General features: G+C 47.3%; 1 protein-coding gene across 1 annotated transcript in view; it reads right to left on the reverse strand.

Moving 5' to 3' along the window:
* HS6ST1 (heparan sulfate 6-O-sulfotransferase 1) overlaps positions 1-12,005 on the reverse strand; it is a 189,599-nt gene extending 177,594 nt beyond the window's left edge. The window contains exon 1 of the mRNA XM_035132774.2: positions 10,851-12,005. Coding sequence (XP_034988665.1) covers positions 10,851-11,368 — 518 coding nt within the window. The 5' untranslated portion in view covers positions 11,369-12,005. The remainder of the gene's footprint in view (positions 1-10,850) is intronic.
* Between the last annotated feature and the right edge of the window lie 2,817 nt (positions 12,006-14,822).

Raw genomic sequence — 14,822 nt, forward strand, 5'->3', positions numbered from 1 at the left:
GGAATTTACAGATCCCAAGATAATGTGAGGAGTCACTTGCTTAAAATGTATGCTGTGAATCTGCCCTCAGTCTCTAAGACGCTACAATACACCAGTTAAAAGAAGAAATTCTGATTCCTGCAATAGAAGGGTAAAAAAACAACTTATTACACTGGCTGATTTGATTTTTGGGTGTGAAAGGATATTTTATTATTTTGCAACTGATTATTTTCTGATTAACATTTTAGTGTTAGCACACAGTATTTTAAAATTGAAAATACATGAAGCTTCTTCAGTCGGAGAGAGATCAACAAATGCAGTAAATTGAATTAAATAACTTGAATTGAAATGCTGTTTGCTTTACAAAATGGTTTTCCTATAAGAAATTGGATGTTATTGCTAATGGAGGGAGCATTGAAACAAGACAAAAGTCATGGTAACAATGTCTACTCTGCTTACAAACACGAACAGCTATAGTGTAAGTAAGTTAAGGCTGGTATCACAAGTGACAGGGAAAATCAGGGACAGTGCAGTCCTATACATGTTTACTCAGAAGTAAACTATCCGGACAAGAAATTAAAAGCAGGCAAGCAAAGAAGTCCACAAAGAAGAGAATTGCTGTGCTCAATTGTCTTCTGGAGCAGCAGAAACACAGAAAATCATCCCACCTCCTATAAGTTAAAACCAATAGAAAATTAAGTAGCTTGCAGATGAGATAGATAGATAGATAGATAGATAGATAGATAGATAGATAGATAGATAGATAGATTTCTTACATTTTTTATAAAAAATCACCACACCTTCTCTTGCAGCAGATCAAGGCAGCATACAATAACTTCCCTAATGCTGGGGAATTAGCTGAGCTAGGAGGCAGGTCCAGGGGCAGCTAGGGAGCTCCATGGCTGAAGAACAATTCAAGCCCAGGCCTCTATAGGGATGGGGGACTTGATCTGGCCACCCACCTGACATCACAATGACATCAGGTGACCGTCTTTGCCCACAGGGATCTTGCAGGGTCCCTTTCCAAGTGCTATCTTGTGGGGTGCTTTGCAGAGGGCACCTGCAAACTCCCTTTTGCCTGTGCCGTGTTTTTACCAGCTGAACACCTGACGTCATATATGGCATCAGGTATAGGAGAGGTGGACGTGGTTTGGTCGAAATGGCCTCACAGTTCAGGGGGGGGGGTCCTAGCGGGCTCATGGGCTGGAATTTCCCACCCCTGCTATACACTCTATGTGCTACACAACATTAAACATTAAAGCTCTCCTGGGAAGGGAGCGCCGTAAAAAGCACTTTTGATGGCAGCACTCCAAATGACGAGCATAATGTTTGGAAAGTGGCCTGCCGTACGAACACCGAGCTCCAAAGGAGTCTTGGGATCAGCCCTGCGCATTCGTGAAATTGTTGGTGCCAGTATGGACTCTCCGTTCAAAAAGCAACATTCACACTGAGAGCTGTTTTCAAGCCCTTCTCCTCCTGTGAGGAGTATTTGTCCCTATGGAGGAGGTTGAACCTTTCAATCAGCCCTAGTCTTGACCATTTCCCCATAGAAACAAACAACTCTAACCATGTAAGTTTCTGATATTATTCTATCCTCGCAAAGGATTTTAACTTTCATTTATAGGAAGTGCCCTTAAGAGCTCTTAGGGAACATGTGAGAGATAACGCTTAAAAGTGCAGTGCAAGCAAACAGTACATATTTACGCAGAATTCAGCCCCCCTGTTTTCAGTGGGGCTTACTGGGAGGTTCATGTATGCAGCCTGCAGCCTGAGATGGTGTATATATTAGGAGTTTACATTCTGTGCTATTCTAAAAGCTTTCTTAGGAACCCACCTAAATACTTCATTTAATGAAGAACTGGCAAGCCATCTATGCAGTCACTACCTAAGAGCAAAGTACAATTTACGTGGGGGTTATGTTCCGGCTTGCCAGGACACCCCAAAAATTCTTGGGCTTTTTTTTTTTTAACAAAAATGCCCAAAAACATGATTTTTCAATTTACTTGCCTAAGATCCGGACGTATAGCAGCCCTAATATAATCAAAACACACATTCACAAAGCTTGCAAACACACTGTTCGGCCCTGCCCCAAGGCTTTTTATGATGTTATCAGGTCACTTCAGGGTTCAGTGTGAAGTGCGCAGTTGTGTTCACGCACATATCAGACGCACCTAGAACAATTGCTGCATGTAGCGGTGATAATCCCAAAGGGCTGTCCAGGGTCACCTGTACCTCAATCTTTAAATTGGCCGACATACAGCTTCCGGGTCATGTGGCCAGCAGCCGCTTCTGGCGAACCAGAGCAGTGCACGGAAACGCCGTTTACCTTCCCGCTGGAGCGGTACCTATTTATCTACGGTACTTGCACTTTGACGTGCTTTTGAACTGCTAGGTGGACAGGAGCTGGGACCGAACAACGGGAGCTCACCCCGTCGCAGGGATTTGAACCGTCGACCTTCTGATCGGCAACCCCTAGGCACTGTGGTTTAGACCACAGCGCCACCCGCATCCCTCAATCTTAAGAAGGCAATAAAGTAGCACTTCAGACTCAGACATGCAGGCATCAAGACAGGGTTGGCTAAAATGAGCTCCTTGCCTCAAGCGGCAGGTTGGGAGGGGCTTGTCAGTGGTGGTGGCAGTGGTATTTCACCAGCTGGTGAAATGGGAGCAGGCAATTCTCTGGGTGGATAGAGGCGGCAGCAGATGGGTCGAGGGGACACTGGGAAAGATCTCTCTTTGACAGAATCTCTGGAGGACAACTGCCAGGCATTAAACCATACTGAGCTAGATGGGATAATGGTGTTTCTTAGTACACGGCAGAAATGATATGGTACTTTGTGATATGATATACTTAATTAAACTTATTAGTTGCTTGTTACCTAAAAGGTATCCAAGCAACTTACATTTAAAAGCATAAATGTAAATAACATTATACCCTAGGAAAAATCATTCATATAACATACCAACCCCCGAACTCCCCACCCATAGTAAGTTTTGACAGTGCACTGAATCAGCTTGGTCCATCAAAGGCCTGAGGGAAATGTGAAGTCTTTACCTGGTGCCAAAAATAAGTCAATGAAGGTGCCAGGTGGAGCTGAATGGGGAGAGCATTCCAGAGAACAGAGACTACACGTTTGTAGGACTAGCTGGATGTTATATCAAGGGATGCGAGTGGTGCTGTGGTCTAAACCACTGAGTCTCTTGGGCTTGCCAATCGGAAGGTCAGCGGTTCGAATCTGCATGACGGAGTGAGCTCCCGTTGCTCTGTCCCAGCTTCTGCCAACCTAGCAGTTTGAAAGCACACCAGAGCAAGTAGATAAATAGGTACCGCTGTGGCGGGAAGTAAATGGCGTTTCTGTGCGCTCTGGCACTCGTCACGGTCCTCCGTGTGCCAGTAGTGGTTCAGTAAAGCTGGCCACATGACCCAGACAAACGCTGGCTCGCTCGGGCTGAAGCGAGATGAGCACAACACCCAATAGTTGCCTTTGACTGAACTGTCCAGGGGTCCTTTACCTTTACCTTTTACCTATATCAAGGCCATGGACCACCTCCAAATGCCCTCCGGGTGACCTCTAGCACCAAAGGATCTGAATAAGTTGGGTGTTTTGTTGATCAGGGAGATATTTCTCTACTCTGCCATTGTGAAGCATAGGATGGGCTCTCAGCCTTTTACACCCAAATTCAAATGTATTTATGCGAAACATTTCAAGTCAGTCTGCCTCTTGGCAAGATGCCACTGGCATTTCCAAATGGGCACACAATGGATATGCCAAATCTACAGCGAGGGAGGAAGAAATGGTACCAAGCTGTGAAAGCCCACAACACAACACGCAAACAAAAGCCACCACACTATTAGGGCCCTGTTGTTTCTTTTAAAGCTTAAAAAGCTAAAAATAGCTTGCCAGAGATGCTAGAGAAGTCATCTCATTGATCTATTAAATGAAAGTTAAGCCAAAATAGAGAAAGAAAGAGGAGGAAAAAGGCACAGAGAGATCTATTTTCCCCAGATCCTTGAGGGCAGGTTCCCTGAATTTAAGAAACAATCAAGCAGGCCACTTGATAGCAGAGGGTTTTTTATCATTATTATTTTAGATTGTGGTCACAGGAGGGGTGTTCCTAACAGTTTTGCAAGCAGTGACAAAGTCAAATGAAAAGCTCAGCAGGTAAGAGTTCAGTGACACACTCACATGAATGTGCACACAAAACAGAGATTAAGTAAGCCTCCAAATGAAGCTCATTTTTAAAAAAAGAAGTCAATTTGGGGAGGAGGGAGGAGGCAGAGAAATAGAGGGTGTGGGAGGAAAGATATAGAATAATAATAATAATAATAATAATAATAATAATAATAATAATAATAATAATAATTTATTATCTATACCCCGCCCATCTGGCCGGGTTCCCCCAGCCACTCTGGGTGGCTTCCAACAAAACATTAAAATACAGAAATCCATCAAACATTAAAAGCTTCCCTAAACAGGGCTGCCTTAAGATGCCTTCTAAAGGTCTGGTAATTGTTGTTCTCTTTGACCTCTGGTGGGAGGGCATTCCACAGAAAGAAATATGAAAAAGAAAGAGATAGTTATGTGTGCAGTAGCAACTGCAGCAGGCCTTCCACACCAACATGATGCTTCTATTAAAACGGTTGAAGAGGTTGCAAGCTTCCAAACAAAAATATACACCAGGTTGCTGTTTGTCTCCATCTCCTCCCATGCCATGAGTAACTCGTTCAGGAGGCGGAATTTTCAGAGTAGGAAAGGGTTGACACACCCTTACCCAGAGTGCTACTTCCCCACCCTGAAGTGGAACAGGATAATTGCATGGACGGGGAAAAGAGAGAAAGACTAATTATACAACTCCAGATAAATGACCAGTTTGTCCATCAATAAACACGTAACAGGGACCTGCATCTGTATGCAGCGAAATGTGCTAACTGCATTTGGCTGCGATCCTACACTTACTTGGAAGTAAGTTGCACTGAATTCAGTGGCTCTCACTCCCAAGTTAAACATTACAATCCTGTGCACGGCAGTTCCTTGATGGTGGCATTCCTTTTTGAATTATCAGTAATAAAACACAGATATCCACCTATCACTTCATTGAGGCACATTTCATCCTCCTCGATGACTGCGTAAAAAAGGTAAAGGGACCCCTGACCATTAGGTCCAGTCATGACCGACTCTGGGGTTGCAGCGCTCATCTCGCATTATTGGCTGAGGGAGCCGGCGTACAGCTTGCAGGTCATGTGACCAGCATGACAAAGCCACTTCTGGCGAACCAGCGCAGCACACAGAAATGCCGTTTACCTTCCCACTGTAGCGGTACCTATTTATCTACTTGCACTTTGACGTGCTTTTGAACTGTTAGGTTGGCAGGAGCTGGGACCGAGCAATGGGAGCTCACCCCGTCGCGGGGATTTGAACCTGCCGACCTTCTGATTGGCAAGCCCTAGGCTCTATGGTTTAACCCACAGCACCACCCACGTCGATGACTGTGTACACATACTTAAAAGCACATGGGTGGTATTTGATGTTGCACTGAGAGAAATGCGCTGTTCTGGAGGTTGTCCTGACACAAATCCCAAGCCAATTTTTAGAGGGGTTGCATGGGGAAAAGCCCACCCCCAAAAGTCCTTGCACAGGGCTTCCACTGTCTGGGCTTGTAAGGGGGCTCCTGCCCAAAGAATCCTGAAAACCTCACAGAGCGACAATTCCCAGCAGCCTTAAAAAACCATAGTTCCCAGGAGTATTTTGGGGGAAGTCATGTGCTTTAAGCCTGTGGTGCATACACCACCTCTGTCATGAAAGGGCTTCTTCCACAGCGTGACGGGTTTATGCACACGTGTGTCATTTTTGCTCTGATGTTCCTCAGGAAAAGGGATCATAAGCCAAACACAACAGTGCATTTGAACGCACAGAACTAGATTTAGCATGATGGCGTGAGAGAGACATGAGGAAATGAAGGAAGCAATTTATGATTCCTTTGTAAAAACGAAGGAAGGAAGGAAGGAAGGAAGGAAGGAAGGAAGGAAGGAAGGAAGGAAGGAAGGAAGGGCCCTGGTTTCATTGGTGGAGCAGGAAAGCAACAAGAGCCATTGCATTCCATACATGTACTGTACCAGGCTACAGATTGTAGTGGAAGAATGCACTTAGCAGTGCTGAAATGGCACAGCTTACAAGGTTAACAATCTTTTAGCTGATGATTTGTATGTATTTATGAGCACTGCTGAACGACCTTCAAGAATGCCTGTAAGACACTAGCAGGGTGCATTAGAGAAACTCAAGCACCTTTTCTTTTCTTTTTCTTTTTTTAAAAAGGCTCTAAACAAACAGACAGCTTTCCTACACTTACAGCTCTGATGCAACAACTGGAAAGAGAACATTAGCAAGTAGAAAATTACAGAATGGAAGAGACTATATCAATTCAAATTGGTAATCCTAATAGGTGCATTTGGGGATAAGTTGTTTAGGCTGCAGTCCTATACCCCTGTTAAGATGGGAGTAAAAGCTTCTGAACTACATGAGACTTACTTCTGAGTAGACATGTACAGGCCTGTGCTATTAAGCAACTGACAACCTGATCCTATGCATTTTTTCAAAAAGCTGAGCACCATTGCATGGAGCTTCCTTCCTGATGTACATATTTGGGATTGCAGACAAAATCCTTCCAAGTGAAATGGATCTAAATAATGGCTCTGTCAGCTGCTGTTTTCAAATAAAAAATGTTGGAGCCCAATTTCGACAGGGTGAGCTCTGTGAATCTCAGGACCTTCCACATACTTGAGCCAAGAAAGTGAGTCCAACAAAAGGTATCACCCAACGCATTTCGCTGCTCTCAGCAGGCTCTGTAACGTGCGCCAGACGTGAAAAGCAGAGGCTGTTCCATTACCCTAAATACATTATTCAGAGGGGGGAAATGAAGTGATACAGTCACCACTGTAGTGGAAATAATGCAAGAATGAATCCCTTTTCTATCCCAACAAAGGAAATGCGCTCCACCAGTGGTTTTACATAAACAGCTCTTGTTTATGAAGCCAGATTTCATTACAAGCGGGGAGAAATGTTATCTTTCTGTGGACTGGCTAAAATGGACTGCAGCACAATAGGCCTGTGTGATAGGACAATATTACAAAGTCAGGCCAGCAGCTCTTGTTTATCATTATCAAAAACATTCCCCTGTACACAGTTAATGAATGGCCAGAACATTGGATATTAATAGAGAAAGGTTATGAGCAGCTGATTGCTAAACCTCCTCATCACCAGAAGCCCTTCATGGCTGAACATCAAGAACTTCCTCAACCTTAGCAGGGCACCATCAAGCAGACAAAAAATAAGCAAACTAAGCCAGAGGCCAAAACCAAACATCAGAATTTGTATGCTGCGGAATAACATTTTCTCTTTTACACAACCTCAGTTTGAGGCTATTGTCCTATCCATGCTCATCACTTAACTCACTGAGATCAGCTTGTTATTTTTTTTTTTTAAAAGGATAGTTGCTAACCGCTACTAGAATCAGATACGGGGGGGGGCACCCCAAACCTAGAGTCATTACAAATCCAAAAAATATTTGCATTACAAAGTTCATCACAAACGCAGCCTTAAGAAAAGCACTTCTGGATTCTCTGGGATTCACTTCCCAAAAGAACAGACCACTCAGCCAATACAAGTAAATTTAGTGGTCACTGCTACCCCAGCAATCACATAGCAAAGCTCTTGCTCTCACTATCCCAGCTTGTTATTGATCCAACAAAATATAAACCCATTTTAGCATTAGCATCTAAGTTTTAATTCAAGGAAAGGAGACATGCCACAAAATTCACCCATAAATCTGTGTGCTGGTCTTTATGCAAGGTTAATGATTTGCTAGCTGAGAGTCAAAGGTCAGATTTTTCTTCTTTTTTTCTTTAAACACAAAAGCCCCATGAACATAAACATTCTACCATTTTAACTTTGCAAGGTATTTTCCGACATCACAGCTCTGGACCAAATGTCAATATAGTAAACATGGAAGGGCTTTGTTTGTAAGTGTTTACACATGTCTGTCTTCCCAGAAAAGAAACCTAAATGGGTTTGGCCCTTCTGGGAGAAGTTCCCTGATTTGATAGTCCTGCGTCAGCCTGCATGAGGCAGGGCAAGAGCGATTAATGACGAAATCCACCAAGATGAGTTAAAAAGCTAGGAAGAACAACAGAATCAATAGACATAATTGATAACTGCATGCAGCACTGCATGACGAGCAAGTCCAACCGAAACGGAGCAAAAAGAGAAAAGAAAGAAATGAGCATAGCAGCAGTGAAGGGGGGTGGGGGAGAATACAAGGTTCTGCCTTCCAAGGCTGCCTACTCACTGCAAGGATTATAAAGGATATTAACAATATACATGCACAGCACATGGCATTAACAAATGTGAACATAAAATCCTGCAGAGCTATGGGAGCTAAACTTTGGAACAAAAGGCTCTAAAGGGTAGTAACAATCGATGATTTACATCCACTAGGTAAGACAACGGAGGGAACAATAGCTCTTTGAATGAGACTCCAACATATTAAAATTACAGAGGAAGGAATTTGAAGCATCTCTAAATGATTTAAAGAAATACAGCCGGTTTTGAAGATCAGGAAAGGCCAAGAGATATTAACTGAGAAATAAGAGGAGCAGGGGACATTTATTTATTTGTTTAAGTTAGGATATGAAGAGTGGGAAGCAGGGCAGCGGAATGAGACGCATGCCTAGTGACAACTTTCCCTGCTTCCAAAAGGCTGGTGTTCAGCTGTCCTGTTTTTTTGTTTCTCCCCCCCCCCCCCCACAACCCACAACCCCCACTAATCTAGGAGAAAGAGAAAGGAAAAGCAACCACAGGAAGAAGCCTTTTGGTGGTTGCCATGTGGAAGTACTGGGTTCAAGTACACATGGCAAGAAAAGGGGTAGGCAACCAGATGAGGAAGAAAGGATGCTTTGCAACAAGGCAAATTTGTGCCATCTAAAAAGGAGGATCAGGGCTCACAGGCTAATCAAGCGGGTATGTCCACAGGTTTGGGGGAAAGGAAGAATGAACAGCAGGGCAGTCTAAGCCTGAGAAAGAAGTTCTTAGGGACACAGTCCAGGACAAGGGCACACAAGCAGGAATGCGGAGCATTCTTTGAACAATGCACTCTGTGCAGTATATATAGATGCAGGGCAGTCTTGAGCAGGTTGGGCGCCCTGGCGCTGAGGCGCAGAGATCGCTCCGGCGCCCCCGCCCTCGCAGCATGGCTTCCAGGCGGCTTCGTCGCGCAGCGCCCCACCTGCCAGCCCAACGCCCTGGCGCCCCGCACCACCGGGACTTTACCTAGAGCCGGCCCTGTATAGATGGGAGACTACAGGAGAGAAAAATGCTACTAGTAAGGGTAGGATATGTAGGGCTACAGGACAACACTTAGGACAGTATGAGAAAGGGGCAACGAGCAGAAACACTGTTCAGATACTTGACATGTGAAGTACAATGGCCAGGAGATGAATGGCCCTTGTGGTGTGCCTCCTATAGGTGGGCTAAGCAGTCAGAAAGGTCAAGGCTGTGAGGTGCAGACTGCAGAGGAGGGGAAGGGGTCGGTGCTGAGCAGGGTGCAAGGTCCGGAGTAATACTATATGTTGCAGCATTGGGGTGGTGTGCGCATGTGGAGGTATCTGCCCAACACGTGCTGGGAGAGATGCAGGGATTCATTTGCGAACTGGAAAACCCCAGGTCTCAAAATTGCTTGAGGAGTACACAATCTGTTTCAAACATTCTGCTCCCGATCACCAAATGGGGAGTGAAAGGCTGTTAAGGGGAATGAGGGGGCATTTTGTTTATTAATTGTTTCTTTAACCTGCACATCACCGTTGCAATTCAAGGTACTCTGCTCATACTCAGAGGCTCTTTCTCTCAAGCCAGCCTGCAAATGTAGACGGCGCTGGGATGGATATTCCAATATCATAACTCCAATATTTAAAATGGTCAAGTCCAGTTAAGGTCTGTGGGGGAAGGCATGCTCTGGAGAGTACAGAGCAGGGAAGGAAAGGAGTAGCAAGTGGTTTTGGTATAAGGAGAGATGGTTATTATGAGGTAGAGGGACGGTTCAGCATGAGCACAATATGAAGGCGGGCAGGCTGCTGCAGGTAGGGCTGACACCTTTCTGCCCTGGCTTCTGTTGCAGATTTAACAGCTTAACTATGGGCAGAAATTCCACAGGTGCAGTAAGTACCTTCTCCTCCCCCAACATCAGCTGCTAAATTCTGTATATTGTTCAACTATTAAAGGTGCACAAAAGTGGGGGCGGGGGACAGAGTGGTGCCCCTACCGATGAAGGGGATCTGCTCTGAGGACAATTCCACAGGACTAAGCTGGCATCTTGACAGGGGCCAGGTGAACAGTCTGTTAGGCTGCATGTGCCCAACTTGCAACTCTCTTGTTATTTTCTGCCTCATCACCAAAACTACCCCAGAAACAGGCTGAGCAGAAAGTGCAATAAATGCAAGTTCCCAAGTCTGACTGTTTGGTGAAGGAACAGCCAAGCCAGGTGTGATCTGTGCGTGCCCCCTTACCATCACAGCCTGCTTGAGTACAACCAATGCCATATAAACAGGCTATGGGAATGACACACACTCTGGAACCCGGGTCCAGGAGATCCAACCAGGCCCAGTGGTTAGCACGTCAGAGAGAGAGAGAGAGAGAACACTCACTTGCGAAATCAGTAGTGAAGTTGGGGCCCTAGCCTACCTCGCAGGGTTGCTGCGAGGATAAACGAGTGGGGAACAGAACCGGCAATTAAAGTAAACAAGGAGATTTAAGCTCCCGGCGCCGGGAGAGCGAGACATTTGCGCGCCAGGCTCCCCTCCTGCCCGTCCTGCTGCTGCTCACCTGGGCGTTTTGGCGGCGGCGCTCTCCCGCTTGTCCAGCACTCCCGGCACGCAGTTGGTGAGCTCGGTCCAGTCGGCGTGCAGCCCGCAGCTCCAGCCGGTGGAGAAGCGCGAGAAGAGCCAGGTCTCCCTGCGGTTGGGCCGGTAGCAGGTGCACTTCTTCTGCCCGGGCCGGCAGTCGCAGGGCACCTCGAGGCGCACGTTCTGCACCAGGTGGCGGCCGAAGGTGGTGCCGCCCGTCTTCTGGATGTGCAGGAACACGATCACGTCGTCGCCCTTCATGTCGAAGGCGAGCTGGCGCTCCAGCTCCCGCACGGGGAAGTAGTACTTCTTCACGTAGTGCGGATCCGGCGTGGGGAACAGGTCCAGCTCGTCCTGGTAGGAGCGGAGGCTCGGCGAGCCCAGGCTCAGCCCCGGCCCCACATATTGGTACAGGATGAGCATGAAGCACACCGAGCCCGCCACGATCAGCAGGAACTTGCTGTTCCGCTCAACCATGGTCCTTCCAGCGCGCTTCATATGTCACCATCTCCCGGCCAGGGGGAGGCGGCGGGAGAGCGGCTGCTGCGGGAGCTGCTGCTGCTGGCGGAGGCGCCACTGGCGACGTCGGCTCCTCTTTCGTCCGCTTCCCGGCTCCGAAGAAGCCCCACGAAACCACCCCGACGAAAAAGCGCCGTGTGCCCCGAAGAGAGCGCGGAGGGCGAGGGATTCCCACCCCTTTCCTTCCTCCCTCCCTCCCCGCCCGGCCCCCCTTCAGTCAGATCCGCAGCCAGGGGGGGGGCTTCCTCCTGCCAAACGGCGATCAGCCACCGGGGAGGGGGGGCGGCGGAGATAGAGAGAGAGAGAGAGGCTCCCAGGGTCGACCCCCCTCCCCCGGTTCCGCCTCTCTCGCAGCCCCGTCCCGCCTCTGCCTTCGGGACTCTGCCTCCTGCCGCTCCTGGCCGCGGCTCCGATCCGGCCGAGGCGAGCCGGGCGCCGGCGACGGGCGCGCAGCCCCTTCGGGGTCTCGCGGAGGCAGGGCGGGCTGAGGCGGCTGCACGCTAGTTCAAGTCCTTCCTGCCTCGCTTCCTAGGGCAAAGCCCCGCCGCCGCGCTCTGAGCCCAGCATGCACAGCGCCGCCGCCTCCTCCTCGCGCTCCGCTCGCCGCTCCAGGCGCGCGCTGGCGGAGAGAGGCAGAGCAGCCGCGGCGGCAGCAACACATAGGCACGCCGCAAAGGCAGCGTTTCTGGAGGCTCCCGAGTTGCGAGGGCCCGCCCGCAGGATAATTTTGTTACAGTATTTCCCTCCTAGTTCTTTCTAGGCTCTTTCACTTCCTCTTTCGCCTTCCGCCAATGGGGAAGCGCACTGAGCGGGGCGGCTCGAGCCTTGAGGGGCGCTCGCGTTCGAAGGTGGCTCTCTCAAGGGAGCTTTCCCGACCTCCTTCCACCACCACCACCACCCCGTAAGAAAGAAAAAGGGGGCATTAAGTTTTCAAGCCAAAAGCTTGTGTCTCTCCAACCCAGAGCCTGCAGGTTCCTGTTTCAGTGGCTTCTTGGCTTCCCTCACCTCCTCCTCTTGAACAATTGAACGGAATCGGCAGAAATTCAACAGGTGCGGTTTCCCGCTCGCACCAAGGTCCAGCGCCGGGCAAAGAGTGGCCTCTTAGTTTCTGCTTGCTGTGGGAATATTAAAAGGCGCATGAGCCGCAGCGGAAAGAATAAAAGTGGCTGCCCTGCTGCTGTCTGGTTTTGGAAAGCAATTTGAGAACCAGTTGTGGCGAAATATTCTCAGAAATGACTTTTCTATTTTTAAGTTAAAATACAATAGTAGGCAGCTAAATGGTGGGGCTTTAAACGTCATTCAGACTTCTTCATAACAAGCCTCTTTTTCGGAGCCCTTGGGAGTGCCCGCTAGCACCTGAATTTTCTCTACAGCCATGAGCAGCAGCGAACATGGAAATTCTCATGTCTGTGTTTGTAGGAGTTTCGTGATTCCATCTAGAGACAGCTCAATTGCAAGAAGAAGAAGAAGAAGAAGAAGAAGAAGAAGAAGAAGAAGAAGAAGAAGAAGAAGAAGAAGAAGAAGATATTATTTATACCCCGCCCATCTGGCTGGGTTTCCCCAGCCGCTCTGGACAGCTTCCAACAAAATATTAAAAATACAATAAAGCATCAAACATTAAAAACTTCCCTAAACAGGGCTGCCTTCAGATGTCTTCTAAAAGTCTGATATTTGTTTATTTCCTTGACATCTGATGGGAGGGCGTTTTCCAAAGGGCGGGCGCCACTACCGAGAAGCCCCGCTGCCTGCTTCCCTGTAACTTCACTTCTCACAGTGAGGGAACTGCCAGAAGGCCCTTGGAGCTGGACCTTAGTGTCCAGGCAGAACAATGGAGGTGGAGACAGTCCTTCATGTATACTGGGCCGAAGCCAAGTATACAGATGATCCTAAAAGACTGTCTCTGATTTTGCCTTCCTCATGTTCAGCCAGTATCACTAGGTCAGGGATGGTTTTCCAGGTATTTCCCCCCACATAATTTTTGGACTCCCAACTCTCATCAGCCCCAGAGAGCATGACCAATTGTTGGGGGTGATGGGAGCTGTGATCCAACAAAATCTGGAAGGGACAGAGGTTCTGCATCTCTCACCAAAGAACAGCCAAATCATGAGAATTCTTAGCAACAATTCTCGCTTACTTGAGAGTAAGCCCCGCTGAACTCAATGAGGCCCATTTATGAGTAGACATGTAGAAGATTACACTGCCGGAGCCACACAGCTACAATTGCTGGATAAGACTTGAAATGTCTCTCTGATTCATTCTATGTCTGCATTTACCACTTCAAGGAACGCCTTTAAATAACTGCCTTTCCTTTTAACTTGGCCATCTAAAGAGGGAATCTTGTTGCTGTTTTGTTAATGTCTTTACTTCTGCAAGGGAAAACACAAGCAGCAAGAGAATTTTCATGATAAACAAGCTTCCCCTCCTTTCCAAATGTAACTGCCCCCTTCACATCAGCCACAGTAATCCTTTCATTGTGATGTCACAAATAGCTGCTATTCTGATGTCACAAAGGCAGGATTATGAGGATGGGAAGTGGCGGAGAATACATAGCAGAAGCATTCAACAGGCAGAGGCCCATGATTAAGGAAAACATGAAGGAACCTGAAATGGCTAAGAGGGCAAATCCAGCCACATCAGTGTCGTTTATGGGGAACTGATTTGGCATGAACTTCTATGGAGTTTAAAAGAGCAGTGTAGTTGGCACCCAAAACGGTTGAGACTTTTTTTAGAGCAATAATAATAACAACAGTGCATAAGTAGGGTTTGTGGATTTCACAATTGCTGACTCTGGAGGAGGAGGAATTAACAAGGCACATCACACAAATCCAAAAGGGGCTAATCTGCCTCCAGGAAGGCTTTCTCTCTGCTGCTCTGAAGTGTAACAGAGGTCAAGGAAATCCCAGAATGCAAGCAGTGAAACTGCCATGTTTTTGACAGTAGTTGTAAATATATGGCAGTAAAGCTGATGGGATACTGACAGCAGTGGTAACTCCTGATTGAGGAGAAAGAGGACCAACTCTTGTTGGGTTGGATGGATTTGTGGCCCTGCCTCAAAGCAGTTTCAATTGCCTTCTGTGTCCTAAAACCCATAGTGATTGCAGGTACCAGACAGTGGAGGGAAATGTTGTTTGTGGGTTCTTACACATTCTCTACTCCCCCTTTTTCCATGTGATTTGACCTGCAAATGTTGTGGAATCCTGGGTGATAGGTGAGAGTTCCCCATGAGAAAAACTGAATTTACTGTACATGTGAATCCCTGAACAGAGGTGAATTACTCTAAAGTTATTTTTCATCATGGTAGTTCTCCATGCGTTTTTTTTAACTTTCTTGTTCTGCAAGTGTGGGTTCAGAGTTGACTGTGCCACAGAGGCTGTTAAAAAACTTATAGTGGTACTGACAGTTGCATAGGAAGCCGACCTAAAGGGGAGGGGCA

This window comes from Zootoca vivipara, chromosome 5 (assembly GCF_963506605.1).
Source record: "Zootoca vivipara chromosome 5, rZooViv1.1, whole genome shotgun sequence".
NCBI lineage: Eukaryota > Metazoa > Chordata > Lepidosauria > Squamata > Lacertidae > Zootoca > Zootoca vivipara.